This window comes from Euleptes europaea, chromosome 1, assembly GCF_029931775.1.
Source record: "Euleptes europaea isolate rEulEur1 chromosome 1, rEulEur1.hap1, whole genome shotgun sequence".
In the NCBI taxonomy this organism is placed as follows: domain Eukaryota; kingdom Metazoa; phylum Chordata; class Lepidosauria; order Squamata; family Sphaerodactylidae; genus Euleptes; species Euleptes europaea.
This window is the reverse complement of record NC_079312.1, coordinates 85,890,590-85,907,055: the sequence shown is the minus strand read 5'-3', so window position 1 is coordinate 85,907,055 and position 16,466 is coordinate 85,890,590. Positions and strand designations below refer to the sequence as shown.

Here is a 16,466-nt window from a genome sequence, read left to right as displayed (position 1 = left end):
GATGAGGCTGACTTGAAACTTAAGAGGAGACACCACAGATACATTTTCAGTCTCATTTAGCATAGTGATTTCAACGATTATTTTGACTGTTCAAACTGTGGTAACATTGTAGGGACAAGTGGCAGAGGGAACATTCAGAAGTAAAAGAATTCTCAACATGTGAGTCCTATATCCCCCTTTTTCTTTTCTTTTTTGCTATTGAAGGTATCCTTCTTTTGAAGAAATTTCCCACCCACCCTCCCACATTTTAAGTATCAACCCAAGTGTAGATGCTTAACAAACTATAGTACACATGCCTTTCTGAGTAGAAACATCATTTCTAAAAGTGTCCCCCAAAGCACATGGGTATTTCAAAAAAGTCATGGGTATGAAAGTAAGACCAAAATCATACCAGCCTTTGTGAAATGCAGAAAGGTTGAAGTACAACCGACCATCAGCCTTTTTACATGACCATCCATCAATTCAGAAAACCAATATAAGTATATTTAAACTGCCTTTATGAGATACTGTACACCAATGTGGTTGAATGCATAATAAGGGGGAAAGTTTTTTTGTCCCTCGCCATGTTTCTCAGTTACAAATGAATCACAGCAGGAAGATCAAGTAAACAAATCACCACCAAACAGAGATCAGCACCAAATCTAATTTTTTAAGCAAAGGAAATACAGCAATGAAGAATACATCACTCAGTATCAGTGAAGCAGGTAGCATTTTTAACGTTTTATTTTTAGGGGGGGGGTTGTACAAGACTTTTTTTTTCAGACATCTTGACTGCTCTCTCTCTCTCTCTCTCTCTAATCATTCTTTTTGTAGGAGCATGTGTCCAATTTTGCTACATTCAAAAAGGATGGGATTTATAAAATTGCCCTTTGCAGGCTTCTTTCACTGCCCTCTCTTTCCATCCTACTAGTGAATAAAATCCAAGTCACCTAAACTTTTCCTGTACAGTTGCATCTCTTGGCTTTGGAAAGCCCAATCTCCCAACACACTTTTTGGTACACCTTCCCTTAGTTCCCTTCTAGAAATTAAGGAATTAATGGTCTGGAATACTTTAGCCTGAGAGTTAAATAGCCAAAGCCATATGAAGGATTTTAAAAAAAACAACAGCAGAAAATGAGTGGGTCAGAAGATGATGTAGATAACTTCGAACAGAAACAGATTTGTCCCTGTACTGGTATGATCAAATCAAAGGCCTGACAGAAACACACAGGCGTGAGCAGGGTAATCTAGTGGTATAGATTAGGCTACTAACAACAAATTTCTGTCTCTTTTTTAGCACCGTTAATATATACGTTTAGATCTATATTAGCACCTTGTCCCCAGTAACACAAACAAAAAAACCCCAAACGGTTAAAAAATGAAAGGAAACGTGGAGTTGTTGGTAACAGATGAGGAAGGTTTAGATCACGAGATCCTTGTCAATATCCTCTGCAAAAGAAGAAGAGATCATATAAGAACAGAGTCTCTCTTACACGAATCCAGTCAATCTTACTGTGGCTCCCAGATTACCTTTTCTAATTATTAGTGATTAGTTAAGCCAATAGTTGAATGGTTCAGGATTCAGACATAGCCCCCCTCCCAATCCAAACGGGCTAAGGGATAAGAAAGAAGCAAGTACTTGGCTGATTAGCACACAACAAATTGGTGGGTGTATTGATTAACTATAATATTTTTATTGTATCTTTTTTCCATTGGAGACATCAAGGTAGCATGCACGGATTTCCCTGTGGATCCCCTGTCCAGGCACTGATTAGACCCAGGGCTAGATCCAATTGACTTCAGGAAGGCTGCTGCGTCATTTGCCTTTCAACCTTACTTTGGGACTATGTGAAGATGTTTACGGCATAATCCTCAATGGAGATATTCCAGTCTGAGCCCACTGAAATCAGTGACTGAAGTTAAATGATTCTTGCTCTGTAAACTGCCTGGAAGGAAGATTGCCTAGAAATCAAATGAGGAAGGCTGTGACAAGCCAAAACAGAAAGGATACCGGTCTTCTGTTGAAGTGAAAAGACAACTAACTTTACCTCTTGGACACAGGAAACAATTCCTGATTCAGGACCTTACGGTGCACTTCACTGCTAGTGCATACGGACTGTAAATATTATGGTGCACTTCATTGCTAGTGCATATGGACTGTAAATATATGCTGTAAATATATGCTGAATACTTTGTGACTACTTTGTGATTCATGTATATAAATTGAGTTGAATGCAGTTTAATTGCTGTTTTATGTTTGCTAGAAATCAAATGTAAGCTGCTCTGAACTTCTCAGAGCAAGAGTAGGATACAGGTAAAAGATATAATGGACACTTACAATTCACTTTCAATCCACTTTCAATGCACTTTAATGATTGTTTGCAAGTGGAGTTTGCCATTTCACACAGTAAAATCCAGCTTCAAAGTGGATTGAAAGTGCCTTATTTGGCATGTGTGAAAGTGCCCTTAGAGTGTCAAGAGAACCACAAGTAATTCCAGAGTGTTAGTATAGCCAATGCTCACCAAGAGTATTGCCAGAAATTACCTAATTGATATCTTTTTTTTTGTTCTTGACACCTATCTCTAATGCTTGTGGTTAGCTAGACTCATCATGCGATACCTGGGGTTAGTGGCTGCATTTTTCTCTAGCATCTTCTCAGCTGTGGTTTAGCAAGGATCATGGTACTTACTCTCCTTAATGCCAAAGCAGCTGGCCCACTCCTCCAGGGCAATGTACTTGTCACCATCTAGATCACAAGTCTCAAAGAAGCGAGTGGTGCAGTGCTCCATGGGGATGAGAGGAGCTCTCAATGGGGCCAGCTCAGTATGGGACAGGTACCTGAAAGAGATGACAAGATGATCACAATACACAGAATATCCCACAAGGTTAGGTGGGAAGAATTTCTTCCTTCCTTCCATTTGTTCAAAATGATGGCATCAGTGAGTTGGAGTGGGATTAGCCTTGAAGGCACTCGCAGGAAAAAGCAGATGACGATCTCATCACACCCAACTGCCACTTCCACCAATTTATACTCTTTGTTTAAAGATTGGGGTAGTTCCCCTGTCTGTTCAATGGGAAGTGCTCTGCTTCCAGGATTTGCAGCCCTATCAAACCAACAAGCACACGAATAATGAGTTCAGTCTATACTACATCAATCCATGGCAGCAATTTAAGCCATTGTGGGTTCCCACGTTTTCACCTACTCACTTTTTCATTCTTGTGGCTAATGGCAAGTTCTTCCTTGTAGCGGGATCCTGATTCATATGTTACGAGCAGCATAAGTGCTGGTGCCTCATGGCTGTAACTCATGCTACTCAGTCATGTATGGAATGAGGGAAGTACATGGGAGAATGAAACATTTCAGAATATCCCACATGAATACCATTGGCCCCAATGTGGGGCATGGGAAAACTGGTATAGGAATTTTGAACACATGACACTACCTCATGTAGAGGTGAATCATTGTTCTTTGATGGTCCATATCAGTGTTTCTCAACCAGGGTTCCCCGGAACCCTAGGGTTCCCCAAGAAATCACTAGGGGTTCAGTGTGAAATAGTGATGAATCATATGTAAATCATATGTAATCATATCTGGGGATCCCTGAGACATGAATATTATTTCAAGGGTTCCACAAGGGTACAAAGGTTGAGAAATGCTGGTCCATATTGTCTACTCTGACTGACAGTAGCTCTCCAAAGTCTCAGGTAAAGGTCTTTCATACTGCCTACTAGTTGATCCTTATTTAGCCAGAGATACTGGGATCTGAACGAGATCTGATTTGCATTATCATCATGGCAAGTTAAAACCAGCTCTCAAGACAAAACTGATAAGTCATGGCAGGAGATGAGTGGGTTCATTTTGGACTCAACCCTCTCAGGTCCCAAAGAATTCATTTAGCCACTGGCCTGTCCATCTTGGTTGAAGCCCTAATGTTTGAAAACAAATTACTCGAATGGATGTGGATTATCTGCCAAGGCTTATCAGAGGCCAGGGGAAGAACCTTTCCTTTTTATAAGCACGCAGGTACATACCCATCAACAGGATGCTGGTCAAGCTGACCAAATTGCCAGTGCACAGGGAAGATGTACATGTTGTAATTCTTCTCAAAGTCACGGGCCAGCAGCTCCATGGTGTGGTCACCAGCTTCCAGCCGCTTTTCATTCTCGTGGATCTTCTTCACCTGTCCAGCAAGATAAAATTTCCATTTTTTTTAAATAGTCTGCAACAGCAGTTATACCTTCTCTCCTGGAAAAAAGAAATAATTCTGGAACAGGGCAAAAAGAGCACTGAAAGGAGGCTGTACTATAAAAACCTTTGGCACAAATGTGGAGAATGGGATTTGACGCATGCCCTGCTTTCCCAAGACAAGTTTCCATCTGGAATCACTGACAGAATGCATTTTTTTCAGCAGTGGAAAGGTCCACATGGGTGATGCTGTCTATGGAAAGGATTTTTTTTAACTATGTTGTGCTTCATGTTTGGGCAGATAATGGCATTTTACACATTATGTGACAACACATGTGGGTTTGCCATGACTGGACATTTGACAGAGATCTGGTGCCGATGGGTGTACTGGAATAACACTTGCTTATGCAAAGGCACTTTTGTTGGATGCTTTTAAAAAATTTAGGCTTACCCTCAAAAATGTAGGTGCACATTTTGAATAACACAAAGTGTGAAATAGCTGTGTGTTCTGTGGTCAGTTGGCTCTCAGTAGGCAGTGTGGGTCTTGGTGAGATGGGGTAGGTAGATCTTGACCCTATATGTTCACCGTGGAGGTGTACCCCCCCCCCCCCAGTTCTGTAGACAGAATACACTGTGGGTGTGTGCTTATATGTTGCTGTTGCTTACCCTGAGCTTCTGCTTCTCAGTCAGCAGATTGTTGTTTTCATCACGTTCATACAAGGTGACCAGTACGTTCTTCAGCCAGTCACGCATACGCAGAGGGAATTCACCCAGCTCAGCATCATGGCAGTCAGGAATTACTGAAATCCAACCAGATTAGTCAGTTAGTCCAGTCTTCCCCATAGTAACTTCCCAAGCTATACTAGACAAGTGCTTCCAGCTAGACCTGCTTCCAGAACGCCCTGTGATCCTCCTTGCATCGTGTAGCAACACATGGCTACCTTCCACAACAGTTTTCATGAGTTCCTGGTTTTGATTTTGTTTTGTGGTGCAATGTTATTCAAGGCAACGTACTGACTTTTTGCATCCCTAAGCTATCAGAACAGACTTTAAGTTTAGGTTTAGACAACTACAACATTTCGAGAGACCCAGATTCAGCTTCTTCCACAAACTCAGCACAAAATTCTATTAATGGACAACGCTGTGCATGCAGTATGTTATAACCAGGTGAAGGCTGAGCAGGTAGAACCTATTAATAGAAATCCCTATAGGCTCCTCCCCATTGTAGGCCAAGGGAACTAAAGAGTTTGCACTTCCCTTCTTCAGCTAGCTGTTCCTTCCTGCTCTGAGAAGGACAGAATGCCCCTAATGGGGCTGCCTGATCACTGAAATGCACGCTGCAGGAAATAACCTGAATGTCAGTGAGAGAGGAGACACTCACTAGCCTCTTGTCTTGGGACCTTAGCTGCGTAGGTCAATATGGACACTCCAGAAACAAGTCTCATCTCCCTCACCTGTCCTGCCCAATGGAACTTCTAAGGAACTTCAAGTGCTATCAGAGGTTTTGGGAAAGCTGTTTCATACTCCATACTCAAACACACAATTCTCATGTTCAGACTGCTGAGTCCTAGGGCCACATTCATGTCATAGTTCAGATACAAGCTCCCTTTCCAGCCTAGCTACAAAAGGCTGCCCTTCTTCCACAAATAGCAGAATATAACATTGCTGGTGAGAGCAAAAACATACCAACTCCCTTGATCTGTGGACCAGCCCCGGAATTCCATTAATTTGAGCACACGTTTGAGCAAATGTTTCATGGTTAGCGAACACATGTGTAGCCAAAACACATATGCTGAAAGCACAAAGTTTCTCTGACTCAGTCACTAAGCAATGGGGCCAGTGCTTGAACTGCTTTTAAAATTGACATAGGTTTAACTGGACTTATTGTTGGCCACCACTGTCTAAAGACTGGGGGACTTATAGTGCAATCCTACACAGAGCTACTTCAGTCTCAAGGCCATAGAAATTAATGAGTTTAAATGGAATTACTGCATAAGATTGCAGCTAATGTGTTTTCTTCGTTGCAGAAGCTCCTTTTTGTTTTAAAAGGTGAGACTTCGTAAAGCTGAAAATTGGGGAGGGGCTGTGGGTCAGTGGTAGAGTATCTGCTTGACGTGTAAAAAGTCCCAGGTTCAGTTCCTGCCATATGCAGCTAGTAAGATCAGTTAGGACAGTGATGGCGAACCTTTTAGAGACCGAGTGCCCAAACTGCAACCAAAAACCCACTTATTTATCGCCGAGTGCCAATGCGGCAATTTAACCTGAATACCACCCCCAGAGGGGGCCCAGAGGGAGAGGCTAGGGTTGCCAAGTTCCTCTTCGCCATGAGTGGGAGGTTTTTGGGGTGGCGCCTGAGGAGGGCGGGGTTTGGGGAAGGACTTCAGTGCCATAGAGTCCAATTGCCAAAGTGGCAATTTTTTCCAGGGGAACTGATCTCTTTTGGTTGGAGATCACCTGTAATAGCAGATCTCCAGCTAGTACCTGGAGATTGGCAACTAGTTCCTTAGTGTTTTCTCTCTACATTTCAAGACAAATGGAAAGGTGTTTGGAGGATAGCTTGTGGGCACTTCAAAGGTGGAATAGGACTGCACGCCCCTCCGCCCGCACAGACCCAGAGGGTGCCGGAGAAGCCACTGGAGGGAAAGAAGGAAGGAAGGAAGGAAAGAAGGGAAGGGAGGGGGAAAGGGAAGGAAGGGAGGGAGAGAAAGAAAGAAAAAGAGAGAGAAAGGGAGAAAGAAATGGAGCAAGGGAGAGAAAGAAAAGGACAGAGGGAGACAGAAAAAGAAAGAGGCCATTTATGCATGGGAGGTTTTGCCTTGGATTTGCCACTCGGTGGGGCGCGGCAGCACGCTTGTGAGAGGCGAGCAGGGTGGGGCAGAGGGCGCCTCCTTCGCACCCACCGACCAGCCATGCCCCTTCGCCGGCACAGGCTCAGAGGGCGCCGGAGAAGCCGCCGGCCATGCCGAGTGTGAGCGCTCAGCTTCTGTTCCCCGCTCTCCCACCCGCCTGGCTGGCCGCGCACGCTCCAGCGGTGGCAATGGCGGCAGCTTCTGTGGGAGAGTCCGGGGGCCACCGCCAGTCATGTCGGAGGTTCCCCACCCCTGGGCTACAGCCTCCCCCATCCAGGGTGGGGCAGAGCCGGAAAGACCAGTGGCTTGGAGGAACCGTGCGTGCCGGCAGAAAGGGCTACGCGTGCCGGAAGTGGCACCCGTGCCATAGGTTCGCCAACACGGAGTTAGGATGTGATGTGAAGCACCTCTGCCTGGGACCCTGGAGAGCTACTTCAGTCTGAGTAGACAATACTGACTTTGATGGACCAAAGGTCTGATTCAGTATAAGGCAGCTTCATGTGTTTAGAATATCCTGCCAATGCCAAGTACAACAGAGCAACTTTGACTGTAAAGTTTGTGTTGTGACCTGATGTAACTCCATGCCCCTCCAGCTCAGAATTTTGGCAGGGAATCCTGTTTGTGATTTATTCAGCTTGTTTTCCAGCTATACTTGTTAGTCATGCTGGAAAATGCTTGCTAATTAGAAGCAATCTCATACCTCTCTAGACCAGGTTGGTGGCTCTGATTGATATTTGTAACCAAGGAATACGAAAGGGCATTTGTGCAACCATTTGGTCACCATTATCACCATTATCTTGACGTAAGAAGCACCCCAGACTCTAGTGAGAACCTACATGTGTCACTTTAGTACTGGGAATGGCACACAGACATGCAGAGAAACACTGATGTGGATCTGGTGATGTATTTTCTGAGACTGGAAGTCACCCCATCAGGATGCTGAGGCAAGGAAATCATAGGCCTGAGTAGGAGCGTGCCAGAATGTCCATCTAGGGCAGAAAACCCCTGGGTGCCAGTGTGACCCTACATTGCCAGGAGGCACTGATAGGAAGACAGGGTGGAGGGGGGAAAGCTGTTTAATCCAGAAGACACAGAAAGGAGAGATCCTCCCTTGAAGCTTCTCTCCTGATCGATCAGCATGAAAGGACCCTCGCCTGGCCAGTCATTTGGTGAGTGATGCATGTTTGTTGTAAGGGCAAAATTTATATTCAGTAAAAGCTGCAGCTTTGTTCTCGAAGCACTCTGGAGTCTCGCCTCTTCCCTGAAACCTGAGCTCAAAACAACTCCACAGTATTATTGGTGAGATGATGGGGAAGAATTGGATTTCTCCTCCCCCCTCTCCCAGACTCCAAGTTATCCACGTTCCAGTTATCCTTTCCTTTCCTTTATCCCTTAGAAGCTCCTTGATCCTTTGATCTTGAGAAGCGTAATTTTAAATCTAATGTTTGAGGGATATAAGTTCCAGTTATACAACTCCTTGTGACTCACATTTGTTATACACATCCCTGTAGAGTCCCATGCTCGCTTATCTTAGGACAACATGGAAATTATTTTGGTTATTCCTTAGATCACATGGATGCCAGAGCCCAGAGCCTATAACTAAATTATTGATAAGTTACTTTCTAATCCAATTGCCCTTCAGCCCAAGGATGAAAACTTACATTTGCAAGGTCCAATGTAGTCCAGGTGGAGCTTGTGTCCCTTCTTGGTCCCCTCCAAAGCGCATTTGGTGGCAAAGAAGTGGCAGGAGCTGTCATAGGTCTTGTTGTCAGTACCACATACCTTTGCAAAAAAAGAGAGTAGTTGCATTAGAAATAAGAAAGTGCTCAAATGTGGTGAGGATCCACTTTTTTCTCTCTGTTAGACAGAGATTGCAGAAGAAGGCTATTGGTATTTTAATAACATTTCTATACTACTTCTCAACTGCCAAAGTGACACTCAAAGCAGTGTGCAACATTCAAAAAACATTAAAAACAATTTCCAAAAATCAACACTCACAAATACACATTTAAGAGGCTATCAACAACTGTCAGTGTTTTTAAAAATATGAGCATCAAGTCAAAACTTTCAGACAACACTGAAGAGCCCGCACTGGCCAATGACAAGAACCCCAAGAAAGAAATTGCCATTAATACTTCTGATGCAAGCATATTTTAGAGTGTGGGCAACATTACAAAGAAGCCGTGACTCATCTATGAGGTCACAGAGTTCGACCTTCTTTGTACTGGTGTCCACCCTTTAGAGATGTAGCACATTTCCCTCTTTAGGGAAAGTGTCACCCCATCCAGAACTGGTTAAATTATTTATTCTTGAGATCCAGTGTCATAAACATGTATTTTCTGGATTAACCCTAGTTGGCCCTCATATAGCCCCAAACCTCCTCTAAGCATTCATTCCAGCTTCTGGATTTGATGAAAATGAAAAATAAAGTGGGATGTAACCAGTATATAATCACACTACAGACTGATGAATGATCTCCCCCTGAAGCTGCATATAGATGACAAAGAACCTCTGGGACAAGATGTAACCTTGTATTCTCCCATAGGACACGCTGGCACTGGCCAGTCAGGTAGGAGCATAAGCATGCCAAGCAGTTCCTGTTGTGCCACTCTCATTTGCCTCAGGAGATCCACAAGGATTTGATCGTGTATTAGATCAAAAACCACCAAAGGGTTCAGAAGAATATGCAGTTAGTCTCTGCCCATCTCTAAATACAGAGCCAGGGCAACCAGTGCTAACGTTGCTCTGAAACCAGACTAGTGTGTGCCCAGAAAATACACCTTATCCAAGAATTCCTGGAGCTGTTTGATCACCAAGCTTAAGAAATGCAAATATGACAACAGCCTACAGTTATTCAGATCATCTGGGTCCAGGGAGGGCATCTTCATAAACGGACAACCCTCCTCTAGTAATCTATTTGCCACAGCTGTCAGCAACATAGATGAATCAGGCTGGACAGATTTCACTAGTCAAGACAGGCAACAGCCAAGAGAGGTACTGCAGTCTTCAGTTCTCTGAGGATCTTATCCACTACTTTGATCAACATGCATTCTTCCTCAGCCAAATATGTCCTATTTTGATCACTGTAGTCTTGACTCTTGGATCACCAAGACTGACTACCTTTAGACCTATGACCAAGGCCTTGTGCGTATGTTTGCCAGAGTGTGTTTGTGTGCTAGATGCCATCAAGACACTTCCAGCTCATGGCAACCCTATGAATGAAAGTCCTCCAAAACGTCCTATCTTTAGCAGCCTTGCTCAGGTCTCGTAAACTGAGGGCCCTGGTTTCCTTGATTGAGTCAGTCTATCTTTTTTTCTGCTGCCTTCAACTTTTCCTAGCATGATTGTCTTTTCCAGTGACTCTTGTCATCTCATGGTCAGCCATGCTGCAATTGCTCCCAGTAACATCTGAAATTTCTGTTCATATGATTAGGGTGGATAATGTGGCTACATACCAGAATTGCACATATTACTGGGAGCTTCATAGGAGCAACCTCAAAATAGGAGCATCCACTAGCTCTGTGTAACACACATATAGAACCTGAGAGTTCCATGCTGTCACTGTTCCTAGGGTTTCAGGGTTGTTGTTTTTTTGCCTTTTTGTTATATTGCCCCTGGGTTCACTCATAAAGTCTCTTCTCACCTTCTCAAACACTGCAGTGCTGGGCGGGCAGTTGGAAGGATTCTGGCAGACACACATAGGGTTGTTTTCTTCATCCACTTCACAGACTTTGCCATGCTTGCAGTGATGGTTCTGGCAGGGGTCTAAGTGGGATCAGAAAAGCAATGTGAGAAGCCAAAAAGTGCCTCATAAAAAACTGGAGCTCTAATCATAGAGATATACTCTCAGCCTTTTCACAAACATCCATGTCTGAAATGTCCAATTTAGTGTTTGTTTGGCTCATTGGATGAAAGACATACTAACAAGAATGTTTATGCAATAAGACACAGTCAGTTATTTTGCATTTGTGACAGGCTAAGGTTATAAGAAAACGACCAGAACCCCTCTATTTGGTTAGCAAATTAAATTATAAATGGCAGACGTTCAATCATACATCTAATGTACTTCAAATCTTTGCCATCTGGTTGACCAATACATCTTTAAAAAGTGGGTATTAGTGTGTGTGTGTGTGTGGGGGGGGAAATCATGGCTGAAAATTTCATTAGCCTCAGAGGAAGTATGCCCTGCATGGCCACTTCTCCCCACTTTCTTTTCAAATGAGAAATTTCCCTCCTTGCCGTTTAAAGGTTCCTACAGAAGGAATATGATCTCTGAAGACAATGACCTCTGTTTTCTGCTGCCAGTGTCCACACGAACACGAATAGCCATTGTCCCTGGTAGGTTTTGGTGAGGAATCATTTCAAGTCCCCAATGCTGTCTATTCTAAGCCTATTCTGCCCTATTTACGAAGATAGGGAATGATAGGGGCACCTTGAGAATTCAATATGACTCCACAAGAAGAAATGTCAGTCACGGTGCACAAAATAAAACGTTATATCATGGTCCTGCAGACAAGCTACCACACATTTCATAATTAACTAATTTGTTATGCCATCAGACAACTAGAAGATAACCAAGAACAGTTCAGTCTACACCAGGACTAGTTGGAATTAACCAAGTTCAGCCTCTGGCATCTCTAGTTTTAAGAAAAGGATCAGGTAGTAAATGATATGAATGACCTCTACGTGAAACCTTGGAGAGACTCTGTCAGTCACATCAAGCAACAACTAAGCTTAATAGACTGATGGTCTGATTCAGTATAAGGCAGGTTCATGTGTTCATGGTTGACCTCTACACTATGTCCCAGTGGGAATCTTTCTTTGCAGACCACCTGAGATCTTATATTAGGAGTATCTTATTCCATACAAAGAATGGTGACAGGGAATGTTTCCTCATCACCACTGCAATCTATAATTACGGTCTTCATGACAGGGAAAACTCAGCATCCCCCCCCCCCCAACAGACAGGCAACTTTTCCTTTTGGAGCTTCCTGCACCATGTGTTAGTCACACACATTTTCTTTCTGCTCCACTTTGAAATTATGGGATTTTCCCTCTCTCTAGAGCACCTCTTTACACATTACATGGTGACTATTGCCAGTTTTGTCTCCCCAATATCTGTTCCTGGTATAATGTATTGCAGGGACTCCTCTGCTCAGCTTCCTTCTGGCTGCCAGTGGCCTTCCACTGGGAACATTTGTGGTCAGTTCAAGGGCCAGTCTAGCTGGAGATCTCCTGCTATTATAACTGATCTCCAGCCGATTGAGATCAGTTCACCTGGAGAAAATGGCTGCTTTGGTAACTGGACTCTATGGCACTGAAGTCCCTCCCCTCCCAAAACCCTGTCCTCCTCAGGCTCCACCCCCAAAACCTCCAGCCGGTGGCAAAGAGGAACCTGGCAACCCTGCTGATCATGTCTGAAGTAGGCTTTTGCTTTTAAGCAGAGGCACTTGGTATTAGATGTGAGACCACTTACGTTCAGAAGCCACCTCCTCCACATCCACAGTGGGCTCTTCAAATTCGCCAACCTCCACCTGAACTGGGTTAACGCCTACAGGCTCCTGAATAGGAAAATGGGAAAAGATCAGTTAGAACTGTGCTCTTATTGACTTCTGCAACATGGATGCCAAATCCATAAATGCACATCATTAGTAAAAGCCCAGGAAGGCCGGAGCCAGGGGATTTTTCAGTTCTTAGTTGCTAATTCTAAATATTGGCAACGTCTAATTATCAATAGAGCTAATTTTCTTGAAAGCTAATGCTATATCAAAGTCCCAGGCAAAGTGAATTTTGCTCCACCCGCCTCCTGCCAATTGTTGCATGGGGGTAATTGTGCTTGACTGCAGCTTTCTTCCTTTGTTCTATACAGGGGAGCTGTGTAAGGGAAAGTGTGCGGAGGGGGGAGGGAATGCGACCTAGATACTCTTTGGCGCAGACCTTGCTATCTTAGGGATATGACAACAAATTGAGTTTCCCCCTGGATCAGTCGAGAGGAAAGATAAAAAGAAGTGGGGCCAGTGCTGGTTATCTTTATGTTGTATTTGCACAGTCTTTGTTTCTGATCAAAGGGATGAGGACTGAATTTGACAATTGATGCTTCGGGCCAATTATGATGGCATGCATGGGGAATGCTGCAGGTCAGAAATGAAAGGGAGTCAGTATTGTGTAATATCTTACCTCCGTTACAGGATCTTCTGCCACTACATACATATCTTCTGACACATCTTCCTGCTGTAAGTAAGCAAAAAGAGGTAATGTTTCCCATTCTTCTGCGCCACCAGTTCCTTCTTTTTCACTCCCTGCTCTCTGGTAGATGGGAGTTAGTCAGTAGGCTCCTTAGGTCACTTTGGTTTGGAAAGTGGCCTTATCTTATCTCATGTTGAAGACACTCAAGAGCCAGTGAGGCATAGTGGTTAAGATCGGTGAACTCTAATCTGGTGAACCGAGTTTGATTCTCAGCTCCTCCACATGAAGACTGCTGGGTGACCTTGGGCCAGTCACAGTTAGGGTTGCTAGATTGCTGGAACCTGCGGGCAATTGCCCGCCAATCCAGCAGGCTACTCGGAGTGGCAGCCGTGCATGATGTGCTTACGTCACTGCCGGGTTTACTCCCAGAAGCGCCGCATCACAATGGGACACTTTGCCACTCACATCACGCACAGCCACGTGCACGCAACCACCCAACCCCGCTCCCAAAATCTCCCGCTGGTGGAGAGGGAGGACCTGGCAACCCTAGTCACTGTTCCCTCAGAATTCTCTCAGCCCCACCTACCTCACAAGGTGCCTGTTGTGGGGAGGGGAAGGGACGGTGATTGTAAACCACTTTGAGACTCCTTAAAGGCAAAGAAAAGTGGGGTATAAAAAAACCCACACTTCTTCTTTTCGAGTATCCTAGACCAGACTTATCTTGAACATCATGTGTTGCTGAAAAGCAGATTCTGACCACTGCCTGGTTCACAAGCAGGCTCTTGCATTTAGCACACAAGGTTGCCACCTTTATTTCCTGACAGAGATCCTGGGCTTTTAAATGATGGTGTGGCACACAGAAATTCAACCGTTTTTTACCTCTAGGCTGGTGAGGAAGGAGGCATTGGCCATTGGCTTTCTTCCCTATTGCTCAGTAGTCATTGAGCCTCAGTTATGAAACGAAGTGAGCAATATCAGACAATTTCCATTCTCTGAGCCAGACATCAAGCTCCTTCTGCGGCTGTTGGTGTTGCTTCACTCCCAGCCTGCCTGACTGCAGAGGTGAGCCTGAGGGGCCTCTTTCCACAAGCCATTCTTCCTACAGAAATGCAGCGGAAACATAGCAGGAAAGTGTGGAGGTCGGAGCAGCGTTTGTGTGTGAAAAGTCTTTCTGTGCTCAGGTAGACATGTAGCGTGAACCACGGTCTTTAAAACCAGTCTCAGAGAAGTCAAGCACTTAATCTACATGCCCACCTGCTGCTGCATAAATCGGGCATCACCCTGTGAGCATTTCCTGTAACTCCCCTACAATCAAGGTCCCAAAGTGGCAACCCCATGATGTGTATTTAGACCCTGAAACTTCTGCTTTTATATGATCTGCAAATGCTGCTATGGAGCAGGAGCAAGGAAATCTATTTTAAGAAAGAGATAGTTTTATTACTTACCGGTGCTGCCAGGGCTTTCCCTGCCAGGCAGAGGAGGAAGAAAATCCAAGCCTGCATCTTTTCAGTGAAGCCTGGGAGTGCAGAGGAAAGGAAAAAAAATGACTTAAACTGTAATAGCTTATAGAATTTATTTTACTTTATTTTGTGCTATATTTTAATAGAAACAATGGGTGTTAGCATGAAATAGTCAGGACAGTATTACAATTGTTATCTGTTTCTAAGGTCTTGGTGGCATCAAGCTTATCACATTGATTAGCATCCCCAAGGACTCCTCTTCAAAAAAAAAAATTAATTAAAGTGATTGGAATCTGTGCCTATCAACTCCTGCACAAACCCCACTGAAGGCAACTGGTAGCCAGATTACTCCCAGAATAGTCTCCTCTGGGCCCTGAACCAATGCTTTTAAATGCATAAAGCTGCTGATGAAGGCTGAAGTCCTAAACACACTTAGAGAGGTAAATGCCCTTGCTTAGTGCCCCTTTGGATCCTGCTGTAAGGCTAGAGTTGCCAGCTCCAGGTTGGGAAATACCTGGAGATTTTGGGGGTTGAGCCTGAGAAGGGTGGGGTTTGGGGAGGGATTTCAATGGGGTATAATGCCATAGAGTCCACCTTCCAAAGTGGCCATTTTCTCCAGGTGAACTGATCTCTGTCACCTGGAGATCAGTTGTAACAGCGGGAGATCTCCAGCCATCACCTAGAGGTTGGCAATCCTATGTAAGGCCAAAACTGCTGTGCCACTCAGGTCATCAGTTGGTCCTCAGCTGTCACCCTGCTGCGCCTAGGACTCCAATTTTGTCCCACAGCAAGCAGACAAAAAAGAATGGGGGGGGGGATGGAAGATTCAGAGTTGTAGGAACCATCCCCAGCAGAGGATCTGGCAATCTTCGTTATACCCTTCAACATATCATTTGTCAGCTGATCTCTGCTAATGCAAATAGTAATACCTTGTTCAACGGGCTTGGAATCTTGTTTAGGATTACAGCTATCCTAAGCAAAATTACACCCTTCAAAGCCCACTGAGAGTGTAACTCAGTTTAGGATTGCGACATTACTGAGTTTTTTCCTTATGGGGAGGGGAATAGTTTCCACAAGTTTAAAGAGAACCATTCCCCACCCCCCACCTCTTTGTGGAATTTACATTTTCACAAATCTCCTTTGAAATGTCATGCAATTCAGTATGTGACGGCCAGTCTTTCAACACCAGATAGAAGAATGTTGCAGCTGCAGGGAAAAAATTAGAATACCATAGCTGGGAGAATACAAACAGAGCAATCCTGTCTCTACTTGCAGAAGATCCCAGGGGTAATACAGGATGTGGTGTTTGGAGGCGAGGGACTAGAATATGTAGCCGCATTTATGCTGCTTTTAACCTGTTGCAGAAAAGAAAGGATGGTCTTAGAGCCGCAAGGTTTGGCCCACTCATTCTGTAACCCTACTACAAATCTAGTGTGGCCAGACCAGCAGACAAATATCGTTGTCTTAATCTCTGTATGTGATTGCTATCATGGATTTGTAAAGTGGCTCACAAATGAATGGAAGTCATGAAGCCTCTTTTGTTCTTAGTACACCGGGGGAATCCTGACCACAGGAGACATTTGTCAGTAACCTAGCAAGAAATCACCAATGGGCTGAGTTTGACTTTTATATTTGGAAGCACTCTAATGCTAAAAATATCATCGTTGTACATTTTTGTTGGGGTGTGTGTCATGTTTTTAGGTACTGCACATAAAATGTACATCACATAATCACAACAGTGTAAATGACAACATGGAAATAAAGTGATTAAGCTCAACCTGATCCACACAGGTCATTCTTATGAA

At 44.2% G+C, this 16,466-nt stretch overlaps 1 protein-coding gene across 1 annotated transcript; it reads right to left on the bottom strand.

The window, feature by feature from the left end:
• Positions 1-1,108: 1,108 nt before the first annotated feature.
• SPARC (secreted protein acidic and cysteine rich) lies at positions 1,109-14,710 on the bottom strand. Its single transcript, XM_056866917.1, has 9 exons — positions 14,647-14,710; positions 13,193-13,246; positions 12,492-12,576; positions 10,659-10,780; positions 8,677-8,797; positions 4,833-4,966; positions 4,013-4,161; positions 2,670-2,818; positions 1,109-1,428 (listed from the first exon to the last, which is right to left on the bottom strand). The coding sequence occupies exons 1-9, from the start codon at positions 14,701-14,703 to the stop codon at positions 1,400-1,402; spliced, it is 900 nt and encodes a 299-aa protein (XP_056722895.1). The 5' UTR covers positions 14,704-14,710; the 3' UTR covers positions 1,109-1,399.
• Positions 14,711-16,466: the final 1,756 nt, after the last annotated feature.

Bases quoted from the DNA above. Each gene is read 5' to 3' on its own strand.
- SPARC (XM_056866917.1), bottom strand. From the start codon at position 14,703: ATGCAGGCTTGGATTTTCTTCCTCCTCTGCCTGGCAGGGAAAGCCCTG. The intron at 12,577-13,192 runs GTAAGATATTAC...TTTCCTATTCAG, and splicing joins CAGAAGATCCTGTAACGGAG to GAGCCTGTAGGCGTTAACCC. The intron at 4,162-4,832 runs GTAAGCAACAGC...CTTGCTGGACAG, and splicing joins CTGAGAAGCAGAAGCTCAGG to GTGAAGAAGATCCACGAGAA.